Here is a 14306-nt window from a genome sequence, read left to right as displayed (position 1 = left end):
TTGGTGATAAATACAAGGTTATTCTGCTCAGAATTTCCATACGATTTTCTGAGTTTCTCCTCCTTCTTCTGCATAGTTTAAACATCAAACAAAGCAACAGTAAGTATGATTTGCTACCGAACTTTGTGTTCGCTGAAATACTGGGGTTTGAAGTACCACTACACCAGTGTGTAATTCGTTCTATCCTGGGAGAAAATAATCCATAGCATTGGGTACTAGGAGGGGATTAAATTCCTTAAGGAAACACTATGAATTCAGTGGACTCAAATTGGTTTTTTGTTATTTCGTTTATGTTTCTGTTTATGTTCATTTATATTTTCCAGAATTATTTTACAAATACAGTTTACTAACCATATGTTCACTTTATTACAATACATGTGTTATATTCCTATATAATTAATTTTTTAATCATACAGCCCTTAATAATCTGAGATAAACTTGTGCAGAAATCGTAATCACTGGATTTGAAGAATGATAACTTTGATATTAACAAATTTTCATTTGTTTTACATGTACCTACCATAAGCCTTCAACATAGTCCTCTGGCTATGCTTGTCAAGGCTCACTTGAGCTATAGCCCATCAAATTTGACTTGCATTTTCTATAATTCACCCCACCTCCCCTCAGCCCCCACCCCCCAAAAAAACAAATTGACCTACACCAAAGAATAAAGTTGAAAGAACTAAGAGGAGGCCTTGGATCACAATCAGTTAAATCCAATTGCCATGATTATACAATTAGTAGGGGAGATATTCGCGCCGGATTAGTAAGGTTTCTGCATGTATACGAACATGTCTTGGAAAGAATTGAACTGATCAATGTTGCAATTTTGCTGCTGCATTTGGGGCTCAAAAGGGTCATATTGGAAGCTGTCCAAATAATTTAGCTGGAAATCAAGGGCATTGTCGAGGTCGTCCCATTTGGGAGCACTTTGGACCTCCTTATTACACGACGACAAAACATGCTCTGACCCAGAGCTCGAGTTTGTTGTATGCATCCTAGTCATCGACTCGGACGTTTCAAAGTGAAAGTAGCCCGGCATCGATTGTGGCCGCGGTGGCATCGGCGCTGGTGCTAATTGTGCTATCAACTCATTACTTTGTGAAAATGGTAAAATTTTTGGTTTTTCCTCTTCTTCCTCAACTTCATCGAAGCCCAAATGTTCCTTGTTATCCACATTGTAATACTTCTCAAGTGTGCCCTTCTTGTTGTATATTCGACACAATACCCAATCGTCAAGCTGCAAAAAGTTCACTAAATAAGTACAAATAACAAAATTTCGATTATAATAATAAAATTTGGATTCAGGTTTAAATCCAGAATCTGAGAGCGCTTACCCTCAAGTTATTATTGCTCTTGCCAGCAGACCGGTCCACATTAGCGAGTCGATATTCGTGCATTATCCAATTGGTTTTGATTCCTCTGGGTGCTTTTCCAGCGTAAAACACTAACGCCTTCTTTATCCCTAAAGTCTTGGGCTTTCCCACTGGCTTATCAGCTCCGGTGGCCTTCCAGTAACCGGCTCCGGCCGCTCTGTTTGGCCGTGAGCCGTTCGGATATTTTCTATCTCTTGGTGAGAAAAAATACCATTCCTTTTCACCGTGCAAAGCCTTCTCTGCATTTATCAAACACAAATTATTTAGGATAGAAAAATTAATCTAAATAGCCGGACAGCTGCTAAAATTTAAAATAGCTAACAGATATAATAAAAACATTGTTTAGCTTTTATAATAAATGAATGTTATATAAAGATAGTTGTTATAGAGAGATTTAATTGTATAAAATATTATATAATCTATATAATATGTATATAATCATGAAAAATTAATATAAATTTATGCATACCCGCTCGAAAAAGTAAATAGAGAATTTACCAGCTATTTGTGTAAAGAACTCCATTGGCAGTCAAAAAAATTATTATTACTAATATAATTCGGTAAAAGAAATGAATTTTCCTTTAAAATAATTAAAATACCAGAACAAATTTTGAAAGAAAACGATTTTATTCACAAATAACAACCACTAGAAATTCTTACAGAAGGTCACTCAACTTACTAGTATATAATCATCCTACTAACCCAAAACCCAAATCGGAAGATTGAAAAACTCAACCCTGTTAAAAGCTCTAAAAATTATAGTTAAAACCTAAAATAAGTCAATTAATCTGTTCTATTTTTTTTAACCTAGAATTTGAAAGCATGAAAAAAAAAATGAGAGGACAAAATTACCAGGTAATTGCCAAGGATCAAACTTGTAAAGATCAATTTCAGCTATAATTGAAACAGATATAGGCTGCCCAGCGCATTTACGGCAGAGATAATGTTGAACTAATTCCTCATCCGTTGGATGGAATCTAAATCCCGCTGGTAATTCCAATTGCTGCTGATTTCTGTGTACGCCTTTGATCATTTCCTTCAAAATTTCACTCTTCTAATTTCCTTTTTCTTTATCCTTTCCCTTCGATCTCCTTTTCTCTTAATTTTCTGCTTCTCTGCTGTATATGGCTTTGTTTGTTTTAGTTGTTTTGATTTGACCGCAGAGTATTTGGGGGTGAGAGTGTATATATATATAGATAAAAAAGAGGGGACCAAATTGCACGTGGTGGATTGAAACTGGTCGTATGTGTAATAATAATAATAATAATAAAACTAAAACGTGCTGTAGAGCGGGACATATTCATGTCGACAGATATTTTTTATTTGTTTCTTATTTTATAAGTAAAAAAAAATATTTGAAAATATCTTAGCCTTTTCATAAGTTATTTTTGTTACTTATTTGAGAATGTTCGTTAAAATTAAAGAAATAAGTCTGTGTGTAAGTTATATTTTATTCTGCAGTAATTCTTATAATGTACTAATAAGGTATTTAGACCCTTATTTAGATGTAATCTTTTTTCTTTTACCTAGTGAACTCAAATTTTATTCAGTCAGTAAATTTTGAACATAAGATGGTAAAAAAGAACTATTTTAAGTTTGAACATGAAAATACTTTGACGTTTTATATTCAAATTTCTTGGTTAATTATGTGACAAAAAATCGAATACTAACCTTTCACTGTATCCAAGGGCGAATGCAGAATAATAGGAACATGTTCAATTGAACTTATAATTTTCGACGTGAATTATAAATTTGTATGTAAAAATTTATTGAAATGCAAAAATTGGTATATATGAACGTGGGTTGAATATTATAAAACTTAAAGGCTGAATTCATTGAATTTAAATCCCGAATCCGCCTCAGTTGTTACTTATCTACATAAATTATTACTCCCTCCGGTCCACAATAATCGACCAATTTACTTTGGGCACACTCATTAAGGAAATACTAAATTCTAGACAAAAATAGTTAGTGTGACTAGATTACTCTTAATTAAATGTTGCAGTATTGTTATAGTAGCACTTACTTCTCTTCTCAAATGTGTTGAGTAAATGACTTTTTAGGGATACGTACATAAAGGTAATTTTAAAAAAATAAAATAAATTTTTTATTGATTATAAAAATGGACATTTATTTTAGACTAAAATAAAAAATAAATTAATCACTTATTACGGAGCGGAAGAATTAAGTCATAAGGATTGTTTGGGTGCGGGGTTCAGAAAGTTGCTTGGTGAGCAAGAGTCGTCTAGTGGGGTGTGAGGTTATAGGCTGACCGCAGCCATAGACCAGAAGAAAGAATACTGTCCAATGAGAAGATTTAACGTGGAGTGTTGTCCCCCACGTGACACTATGTTTTTGTCACTGCTCTCGTCACCCTCTATGAACGGATTCTCCTCTTTTTCAAGTATTTATTTATGGCGTCTTCGTATATTTGTATTAAATCAATAAATAAATATCATATGTTTGAACATGCAGTTTTATTACTTAATCATCATTAATTAGTACGCATTATTTCATTTTATTAAATCACTTAATTTATAGTAAGTTAATACGATTTACTTTAAATATCTAGTATGAATAAGTATTTATCATGTTCGGATGTGTTTTGGATCCAGTTAAAAGGAGTATTTTTTCAAAATATTTTATAGGCTCGAACTTGAATTCTTTAATTAAAGAATGAAGGGATTCTACCCACAAGCAGCGGAGAACCACATTTAACAAAGTGGTGTAAGTTATTGATAGTCCTTCGCCGAAAAATTATATTATATTGCTAGATAAATTCTTATGTTTTGCGTATATTTACTATATGTTGACTCCCCTTAACTTTTTGATGTTTGTAACTTTTTATATTTTGACACTCTTTGATATTTTGACACTCTTTGATAAGTGATAAGAAAGTGTCATCGTTACTAAAAGGTAAGTTTTATAGAGCAGTGGTTAGGCCTGCCATGTTGTATGGGACTGAGTGTTGGCCGGTTAAGAACTCACACATCCAGAAGATGAAAGTAGCAGAGATGAGGATGTTGAGGTGGATGTGCGAGCATACAAAGATGGATAAGATTAGGAATGAAGAAATTCGAGAGAAGGTGGGCGTGGCCCCCATGGAGGACAAAATGCGGGAAGCAACACTCCGATGGTTCGAGCACATTCACAGGAGGAGCACTGATGCACAGGTGAGGAGGTGTGAGCAACTGGCTGTGGTGGGTACGAGGAGAGGTAGAGGGCGACCTAAGAAGAATTGGGAAGAGGTGATCAGGCAGGACATGGCGCGACTTAGAATTGCTGAGGACATGGCCCTTGACAGGGAATTGTGGAGGCCAAGCATTAAGGTTATAGGCTAGGGGGAAGTTGTGAATATTTCTACAGCGCACTAGAGTGAGATTAGCCAGTTAGGAGTTAGTTTTAGGATTCTAGTGGTCATCTACTGATGCAGGGCTTTAGCTGCTGGTTATTATTATACCTTCCATCTAATTCGTATTTCTTATATTGCTGTTATTTTATTATGATTCTATTGATGGTACTAATATATCGTCTCTTGTTGTTTTCTTGAGCCGAAGGTCTCCTGGAAACAACTTCTCTGCCCCTCGGAGTAGGGGTAAGGTCTGTGTATATATTACCCTCCCCAGACCCCACTTGTGAGATTATACTGGGCCGTTATTGTTGTTGTTGACACTCTTTGATAAAAAATTTGGCTCGGCTACTGTCCATAAGGATTGATGGAGCTTTGCAGTATCAATTCATCTGAACCAAATACTTTTGATGTAAAAATACAAAGTTATATATAAAAATTTAACAAAAACTACAACAAATCATAAATATAAAAATCTACAGTAAATTATAAATATAAATCTATAAATTTAAAACTATAATACGTTTAAGACTTATAACCTTAAAAATTGAACGGTAAATTTTGAATTCTAAATCCAATCACTTTTCATCATCTCATGGGATTCAATAGTCGGCTGTTAAAAGGTGTTAAAGAGAAAGAAAAAGGTCGGCTGTTACAACAAAAGTAATACAATAATAGTGCAATAAAGAAAAAAGAAGGATTCAACGGCAGCTGGAGTAACGACAAACAAGACCCACTCGTGTGCTGCGCCCACCACCAATACAGTCAAAAGGATATTCTTAGGATAATAATTAATTAACTTGCTTGTTCATGGCTCAAAATCTTAACTATGTTCTTTTTACTCAAAACTTTTACTTATTTCTACTAATAATTCATGTCAGACGCACATTTAGGATTTAAATTATAATATTCAATCTTGAACATTTTTAGTATTGAACTATTATACTTTAAAATTTATGGGCTCATATCTACTATTTATTATAATTTTAATTTAATTTCCTTCGAAGTTATGAGTTTAATTAAACCGGTACCATTGTATTGGATCCGTCCTTGTTCCGTGCGTCCGAGTTCTTCTTATTTTCTTACTCTAATGCATGTACTATCTCTTTAATATGCCATGACTTCTTACGATTCGAGTCACATATAATCATCTATTATAATCTTTACCTCCAATTTATGTGTTTAGTCAGTAAATACAGAGTTTAAAAAAGAATTTTTTTTTGAAATATATAGTCGAACCTATGCTGATATTTTTGTATATATAAATTATATCATTAAGAATAAATTATAAAAATAAACAGATTAATTGAAGAGAAAATGTGCCACATGAAATGAAGCAAAAATTATAATGGCAATTGTTATATACTAGCTCTTAGCCACTTACCAAATGTGAATACAAGTCAATACCTCCAAAGCACAAATATTGACATCTCTAGATAAAACTAAAGTCAGTCACCAAATATACCCTACCCATAAAAAAGCAAATTCAACAACCAGTAAAATAAAATGAATTTGGTCATTATATTTGAAAAAGGACAAACAAGACCACTCGTGCGCTGCCAACCTCAATACAGTCAAAGGATATTAGAAGAATAATGCTCCCTCCCTTTCAATTTATGTGAACCTATTTGATTGGGCATAGAGTTTAAAAAAAAGTTTTTTGAAATTTGTGGTCCTAAATAAGTCAAAAAAAAGCCCGAAATATTTGTGTGGTTATAAAAGCTTCTTACTAAAGTAGAATTATAAATTTGAACTAAATTATTACCAAATTTAGAAATGGGTCATTCTTTTTGGAACTGACCAAAAAGGATATTAGGAGTATTATTTTTTATTAAGAGGTCGTTTGGTTTAAAGATAAGTTATACAAAAATTAATTATGTTAGAATTAATTATATTGGAATTAATTATGTTGAGATTAGTAAATATTAGGAGTACTATTTTTTATTGATTATTCGGTATGTTGTATTAATTTTGAAACCGTCAATTTTACCGCTTTATCGTAGGATAACTTATCTTGGGATTACTATTACACCATCTGACAAGTATAGTTATCCTGATAATATTTTTTAATCCTAAGATAGTTTATCCCGGAATTAGTAATAACCAAATCAAGAGATAAGGCGACACTAAATTTTTAATCCAGAATTATTTTTTACCTATCCATCATATTTAAAGACCCTTAAGTGTGATCTGTTTTTATTTTTGTTCATTTTTTACTTTCTCCGTATTCTTTTTTTTGGTAATTACAAAATATTATTTACCAATTGCAAAATATGTACAAGTTATAGCCAACTAAACTTGGATATAGTCCCAAGTAGTAGAAGATATTCAAACTACAACTCCTTATCAACTATACACCCAAGACATTATGGATAAAAAATTGAAATTCTTAGCCCAAGAATAGTTAATTTTGGCTTCAAACTTCCTCTAAAAACTGCTTCTTGTTATGAAACAAAGACTATAAAGTAAAGACAAGTATAGAGAGAAACTGATATATTATTCGAATTCAAACTGATGTACATAATGAACTGAAATCTCTTCTATTTATAGAAGAAAGAAAGCTGCTCTGTAAGTTGCTACTACAAGCTGCTGTGTAAGCTGCTACTACAAGCTGCAGTGTAAGCTACTATAAGCTGCTGTGTAAGCTGCTACTACAAGCTGTTGTGTAAGCTGTTGTTGTACCAGATATGGATAATCTTCTACTGAGAGCAATATTTATCCATAACGGAGTACTGAATGGATAATCTTATTATACCCGGTATGGATAATCTTCTACCGGGGGTAATGTTTATCCATAACTGGGTACTGAAAAGATAAGCTTATTATACCAAATATGGATAAACTTCTACTGGGGGTAATGTTTATCTATAACCGGGTACCGAAGTGATAAGCCTCTTCAGGAAGCTTATTTCCAATATAGTACTAAATAGATAAACATATTTACGGTGGAGTCCCATATGGATAAGCTTCTTCAGGAAGCTTATTTACAATGGAGTACTAAATGAACATCCATAATATAATATATTTATGACACTCCCCCTTGGATGTTCATTAAAAGATAATGTGCCTCATTAAAACCTTACTAGGAAAAACCACGTGGGAAAAAAATCCCAGTGAAGGAAAAAGAGTACACATATTTAGTAAGACGCATTGCTAGGTGCCTCATTAAAAACTTTATAAGGAAAACCCTATGGGAAAAACCTTAGTAAGGGAAAAAGAGTGCATCGCGTATTTTACTCCCCCTAATGAAAACCTTGTTTTAAATATTTGAGTCTCCGCATTCCAATCTTGTATACCATCTTCTCAAAAGTTATTTGGCAAAGATTTAGTGAATAAATCTGCTGGATTATTACTTGAACGGATTTGTTGCACATAAATGTCACCACTTTTCTGAAGATCGTATGTGTCGAACAATTTTGGTGAAATGTGCTTCGTTCTATCTCCTTTTATAAATCCTCCCTTTAATAGTGCTATGCATGAAACATTGTCTTCGTATAATATTGTGGGTCTTTTATCATATTCCAACCCACATGTTTCTCGAATGAATCACTGATATCAATCATATGCATTCCCTGCTTGCCGGTTTGAAATCGAACTTTATGGGTATCGGATAAATAACCTGCATTACCAATATGATCTGCACCACTTTTGTTAGCATTAGCAAGATAAATAAGTGCACCATCTACACCGAGATAGAGTATTTCAGGACCAAGGAGTTCCTCGTCCTCTTCTGGAGGTCGGAACAAATCCTTATTTACTTCAAGTGATCGAACAACCATTGGTGTACTCAATGGGTGCGCTTTGTCCATGTAAAAGCGTTTTAAGACCCTTTCTGTATAGGCAGATTGATGGATAAAGATCTCATATGCTAAATATTCAATTTGCAGACCAAGACAAAGTTTTGTCTTTCCAAGATCTTTCATCTCAAATTCTTTCTTAAGATATTCAATTGCCTTTTGAAGCTCTTCTGGAGTTCCAACAAGATTTATGTCATCAACATAAACAACAAATATAACAAATTCTGATGTCATTTTCTTTATAAAAATACATGGACAAATAACATCATTTATGTAACCTTCTTTCAGCAAATATTCACTAAGGCGATTATACCACATGCGCCCAGATTGCTTTAAACTGTACAAAGATCTTTATAATTTGATCGAGTACATTTCTCAAGACTTTGAATTATATGCTTCGGGCATTTTCAATCCTTCAAGGATCTTCATATAGATTTAGCCAAATAAATCATATAAGTTAAGACTTGTATCTAAATGGTACGACATCTTCAAGTGTCTGGACTGCTAGTCCGATCCTCACAATCGTTTACAATATTGTGCACTATATTGTATTAAATGTATCGTCGACGATCATTTTGTGTCAGTTCCGAAGCGACATAACTTGTGGAGATCTCATCACTTTCTTTATTTTCAGGTACCTGAACTTTTTCGGGAGTTTCATGAAATGTTATGTCGTGGGCTCTTCTAGAGCATATTTCCTCCTCATTATGATCATTTTGATCATTAGCTCCTACTATTTTTCAAGGATTGTTACCTTTGGAACCGATTGGTCTACCACACTTCATGCGTACAGTAAACTCTATCCTTCAGGGACTTTAATTTTAATAGGAGCATTTGTAGCTGAAATATGATATTTAATTTTAGATCAGCAAATGCTTCTGACATTCGACTTGAATTATCTTCTAAGTGAGGATCATGATAATTCGATTCATATAGCATATTTTTTAACTGCTTATTCCATCCCCCAAATGTTAGAAAAACTAACATATATCCCCAATCATCTTTGGGAAACATATCTTTGTGTATTATGGTAGAGAAATTAATCATATACCACGCAACAAAAGATAGTAAAAATATTTGGTTTCTGATCCTAAACCAATTGTGAAGGGAGGACTTATCATATATTGTTGATCTGATGCATACAAGTGCTGCTATATGCAATTTAGAAAATCTTAGACCAACACATGAAGCTTTGTTCTCATAAGCAATGGTTTAGACATTAATAGGAGGTATTCAATGCTAAACCAGCTTGGATATAAACCAGCATTATCAAGATGAACTGTCTTGATTTCATAATCTGAAAATTATGCTCTTAATCGAGAAAAGCAATTCCAAATGCCAAACTGCAGGTTGACAATAATTACACATGTAACCATCTCATATATGCACCTATAAGTGGTTCACATGATAGGTGAACGGTCCCATATTCACCTTTTATATATTTCAGAATCAGGGGTCTTAGTCCCAACTTTAGCTGGTATAATCAATTCATTATGAGAACAAGCAACACATGAGAATTCCTGAAGAATCTTCTAGTTCTTTAGTATATGCTTATCTGAATTCTCAAATAGCTCATTTAAAAATGGCAAATGAAAACTTCAAGTTTATCATGTCATGTGCTATCTCTTAGTAAACTTCTGGTTTACTATGGCATAAACTTTTGCTTTAGTAAACTTCTGGTTTACTGTGATACATGATATAGTACAAATTAAAGAATAAGGCAAGTAACTTCTCACATACATATTATTTTACCCCCTATGATTGTGGAAACATGAAGATAATCAATCTTCCAATCATTTGTAGTCTCAAAATGATAGCAATTTGTATTAGTAAACTTCAGGTTTACTACAACATATGTTTTGACCATAATCATATAATATGAATGACATATTTGTATATAAGCTCTTCGAGAGCCTTAATTTATTATCCACAATCTAATATTTATCTGGCACTACTGGTGTCATGTATTCTTTAGGCAAACATTTAGCTCTTCAGGAGTTATTGATACATTTTGTACTATCAAATATTGCTCAGACACTGCTGGTGTCATGAGAGAAAATCACAATCAAATAAACAATGTAAAACAATTGTTTAAGCACACGAAAACTCTTCTTCATAATATTTTTCCACTTCAGGAGGCAATTTCAACTGTGTTACTTCTTCAGGAGCAAATTTAAAATACGAAATATTGAGTATATATTCTCTCAATTATATTAACTCTTCTGGAGGTGAATTGTAATGTATTCACATCAAGAGCGCGTTCATATTTATCCAACTTATTAGTATTGTCACATTCACTTCAGGGAATGGATTAATATTATCAAAAGTTCTCATCCTTCAGGAAATCAAACATAATTATCTGAATGCGCATTAATCACATCAAATTGTGATGCCTCAACCTCTTTTAAAATATTTACTACTTCAGGAGCAAATCGAGACGTGCATTTAATATAGAGAATATTTATGTAGCTTATCTTCAATTGTAACTATAGAAAGCCTAAATTATCACTTCTGGTGATCATAGACATATACCACTTCTGGTGGTTAACAAAATATAATTACAATGAGATATATGAAATATAACTACTTCTGGTGGTTGTATATTTCTTGCAAACTCTGCTAGAGTTTAAGTTGATCTAATAATATTATCCATATTCTTTAAAATGACATAAATAAGATATATTATAGTAAACATCATTATCAAATCATAATTTTTCTTTATGTACAACAATTACATAACCATACTATCTATTACAAATAACAAAAATTAAAATATTTACATTTCTACAGATTTACCACCGATTACATGACTTGTTTCTCCTTCTGGGAGTGCAAAGTAATCAGCTAATTCCAAATGCATGAAGTCTAAATTATCTTCAGAAATAAAATTTGCTTCAGCATTTTTCTCTGTCTTCTTCAGGGAGGCTTGATAAAGCTCAACCAGGTGCTTTGGCGTACGACAAGTACGTGACCAGTGCCCTTTTCCTCCACATCTATAGCATGCATTCTCTACATTTGGCACTTGCACCGCTTCATGCTTTTGTTCTTTCCTTTTCCACTGCTGGTGGTGAGGAGACTTCTTTGGTGCATTATTATTACCATGATTGGGGTTTCTTCCCCGACCACGGCCATGGCCACGACTGGGGCCACGACCTCTTCCACGTTTAGCTTGGTGGAAGTTCCTCTCATTCACTTCAGGGAATGGACAAGAACCAATAGGTCGGCTTTCATGATTTTTCATTAATAGCCCATTATGTTGCTCTGCTATAAGAAGATGTGAGATAAGTTCAGAATACTTTTTAAATCCCATCTCTCGATATTGCTGCTGCAGGAGCATATTCGAGGCATGAAAAGTGGTGAAAGTTTTCTCCAACATATCATGATCAGCAATATTATCACCACATAACTTCAATTGGAAAATAATTCTGAACATAGCAGAATTATACTCACTGATGGATTTAAAATCTTGTAGCCTTAGATGAGTCCAATCATATCGTGCTTGTGGAAGAACGACCATCTTCAAGTGGTCATATCTATATTTCAAATTATTCCACAGTATGACTGGATATTTAACAGTAAGATATTCCATTTTCAGGCCCTCATCAAGGTGATGGCGTAGGAATATCATTTCTTTGGCACGGTCTTGGTTTGATGCCTGATTTTTGTCTTTGATGGTATCTGCCAGACCCATCGCATCAAGATGAATTTCAGCATCAAGCACCCAAGACATGTAGCTTTTGCCCGATATATCCAGGGCTACAAATTCAAGTTTAGAAAAATTTGACATTATTTAGGAAAAGAAAGTTCTTACCTCAGATACTTTCAAAATATTTGCTCGAGATGGTAGAGCTTCGTGCTGATAACGTGTTATGAAACAAAGACTATAAAGTAAAGACAAGTATAGAGAGAAACTGATATATTATTCGAATTCAAACTGATGTACATAATGAACTGAAATCTCTTCTATTTATAGAAGAAAGGAAGCTGCTCTGTAAGCTGCTACTACAAGCTGTTGTGTAAGCTGCTACAAGCTGCTGTGTAAGCTGCTACAAGCTGCTGTGTAAGCTGCTGCTGTACCAGATATGGATAATCTTCTACTGAGAGCAATATTTATCCATAACGGAGTACTGAATGGATAAGCTTATTATACCCGGTATGGATAATCTTCTACCGGGGGTAATGTTTATCCATAACTGGGTACTGAAAAGATAAGCTTATTATACTCAATATGGATAAACTTCTACTGGGGGTAATATTTATCTATAACCGGGTACCGAAGTGATAAGCTTCTTCAGGAAGCTTATTTCCAATACAGTACTAAATAGATAAACATATTTACGGTGGAGTCCCATATGGATAAGCTTCTTCAGAAAGCTTATTTACAACGGAGTACTAAATGAACATCCATAATATAATATATTTATAACACTTCTTGAATTATCAAACGTACGAGTATTTCAGGACGTCTCTGTTTAGCTTGGAAAACTCTCAAATTTCGTTCTTGCCAGGTAATATATATAGCTTGAAAAACTCTCAATATAGAAGTGTCGGACCACAAGGATCTATTGCGGTGGCGGAGCCACATACACCCACGGGATGTCAACCTACCCCCTTCATTGGAGAATTGCACTGTTTAGCTCGATAATGTTTTTAAAAATACACACACACACACACACACACACACACACACACATATATACTATACAATGACACCCCTTGACTTCTTACAGAGTTTATATCTTTATATTTTGACTCCCCTTAATGAAAATCTTGACTCCGCCACTGGTTTGTTGTACACAACTTTACTTTGCATTTCTACAAGAGGCTATTTCCATGGCTCGAAGCCGTAACCTCCAGGTCGCACGACAACAACTTTACCACTTTGAGAGAACACACACAAAAAAAAAATAATCAACAGTTTTATCACAGACTCCACAAATCTACGTATTTATGTGAAGTTATTTGATTAAATATAAAGTTATAAAAAAAAAAAACTTTGATACCAGTGATTTTAGAAACGCTATGACATTTCGTTGGCTATACATTCATGTCACTAATGAAAAGTTTAAACTTGGAATTATTTTGGATTATAAAAATATAATATATTTTTAAAACTATATTAAAAATAAAATAATATTGCTACTAAAATGGAACAGATGGAGTAGTAACAAGAGTTATACAACTCTTGCCAACTGTGAATACAAGTCAATACTTCCGAAGCATGAGAATTGATTTTCTCTAAATAAAGCCAGTCACCAGATAAAACAAACCCAGAAAAAGCAAAATTAATAGCCAATAAAATTAAATGAAATTGGTCAAAATCTTAAAAAAGGACAAGCAGGTGCTAAAACCTGGCAAAGGACAATGAATTCAAAAGGCTAATAACCCTTTGACTAGAAATTAAAGCACTTTAGGCCACCAAGCAAGAAATTTAAAATAAAATAAAAAAACTAAAAACTGCTGAATTTTTCCATTTTCATAAGACAGCTCAGATGATGTGAAGTGTTGACCACATTATTACGTGCTCCATGAGATTATGTTTGTGGACCCCACCCCTCGAAGCTTCTTATTGCTAAAATGGTTTGGGTAATATGTTTATAAACTCCTAAACTTGCAAACAACCAACTCTTAGCTCGTTTGGATATAAGAATTTTTTCCTTCAAAATCGGTGTTTGGCCATAAAATTTTTAATTTTCACTTGAACATGAATTTTGAAAATTTTCAAAAACTTGAAAAACTCCAAAAAACTGTTTTCAAAATTTTCACTCAGATCACTCACAAAAA

The 14306-nt window shown here is 33.5% G+C and overlaps 1 protein-coding gene across 1 annotated transcript; it reads right to left on the bottom strand.

Moving 5' to 3' along the window:
• Window positions 1–480: 480 nt before the first annotated feature.
• Window positions 481–2537, bottom strand: LOC107784516 (NAC domain-containing protein 2-like). Its single transcript, NM_001325379.1, is given in 3 exon segments — window positions 481–1240; window positions 1338–1615; window positions 2229–2537. Coding segments are annotated over 3 exon segments (936 nt in total). The 5' UTR covers window positions 2410–2537; the 3' UTR covers window positions 481–763.
• Window positions 2538–14306: the final 11769 nt, after the last annotated feature.

Source organism: Nicotiana tabacum, chromosome 16, assembly GCF_000715075.1.
Source record: "Nicotiana tabacum cultivar K326 chromosome 16, ASM71507v2, whole genome shotgun sequence".
NCBI classification, from domain to species: Eukaryota; Viridiplantae; Streptophyta; class Magnoliopsida; order Solanales; family Solanaceae; genus Nicotiana; species Nicotiana tabacum.
This window is presented reverse-complemented; position numbering and strand designations above follow the sequence as displayed.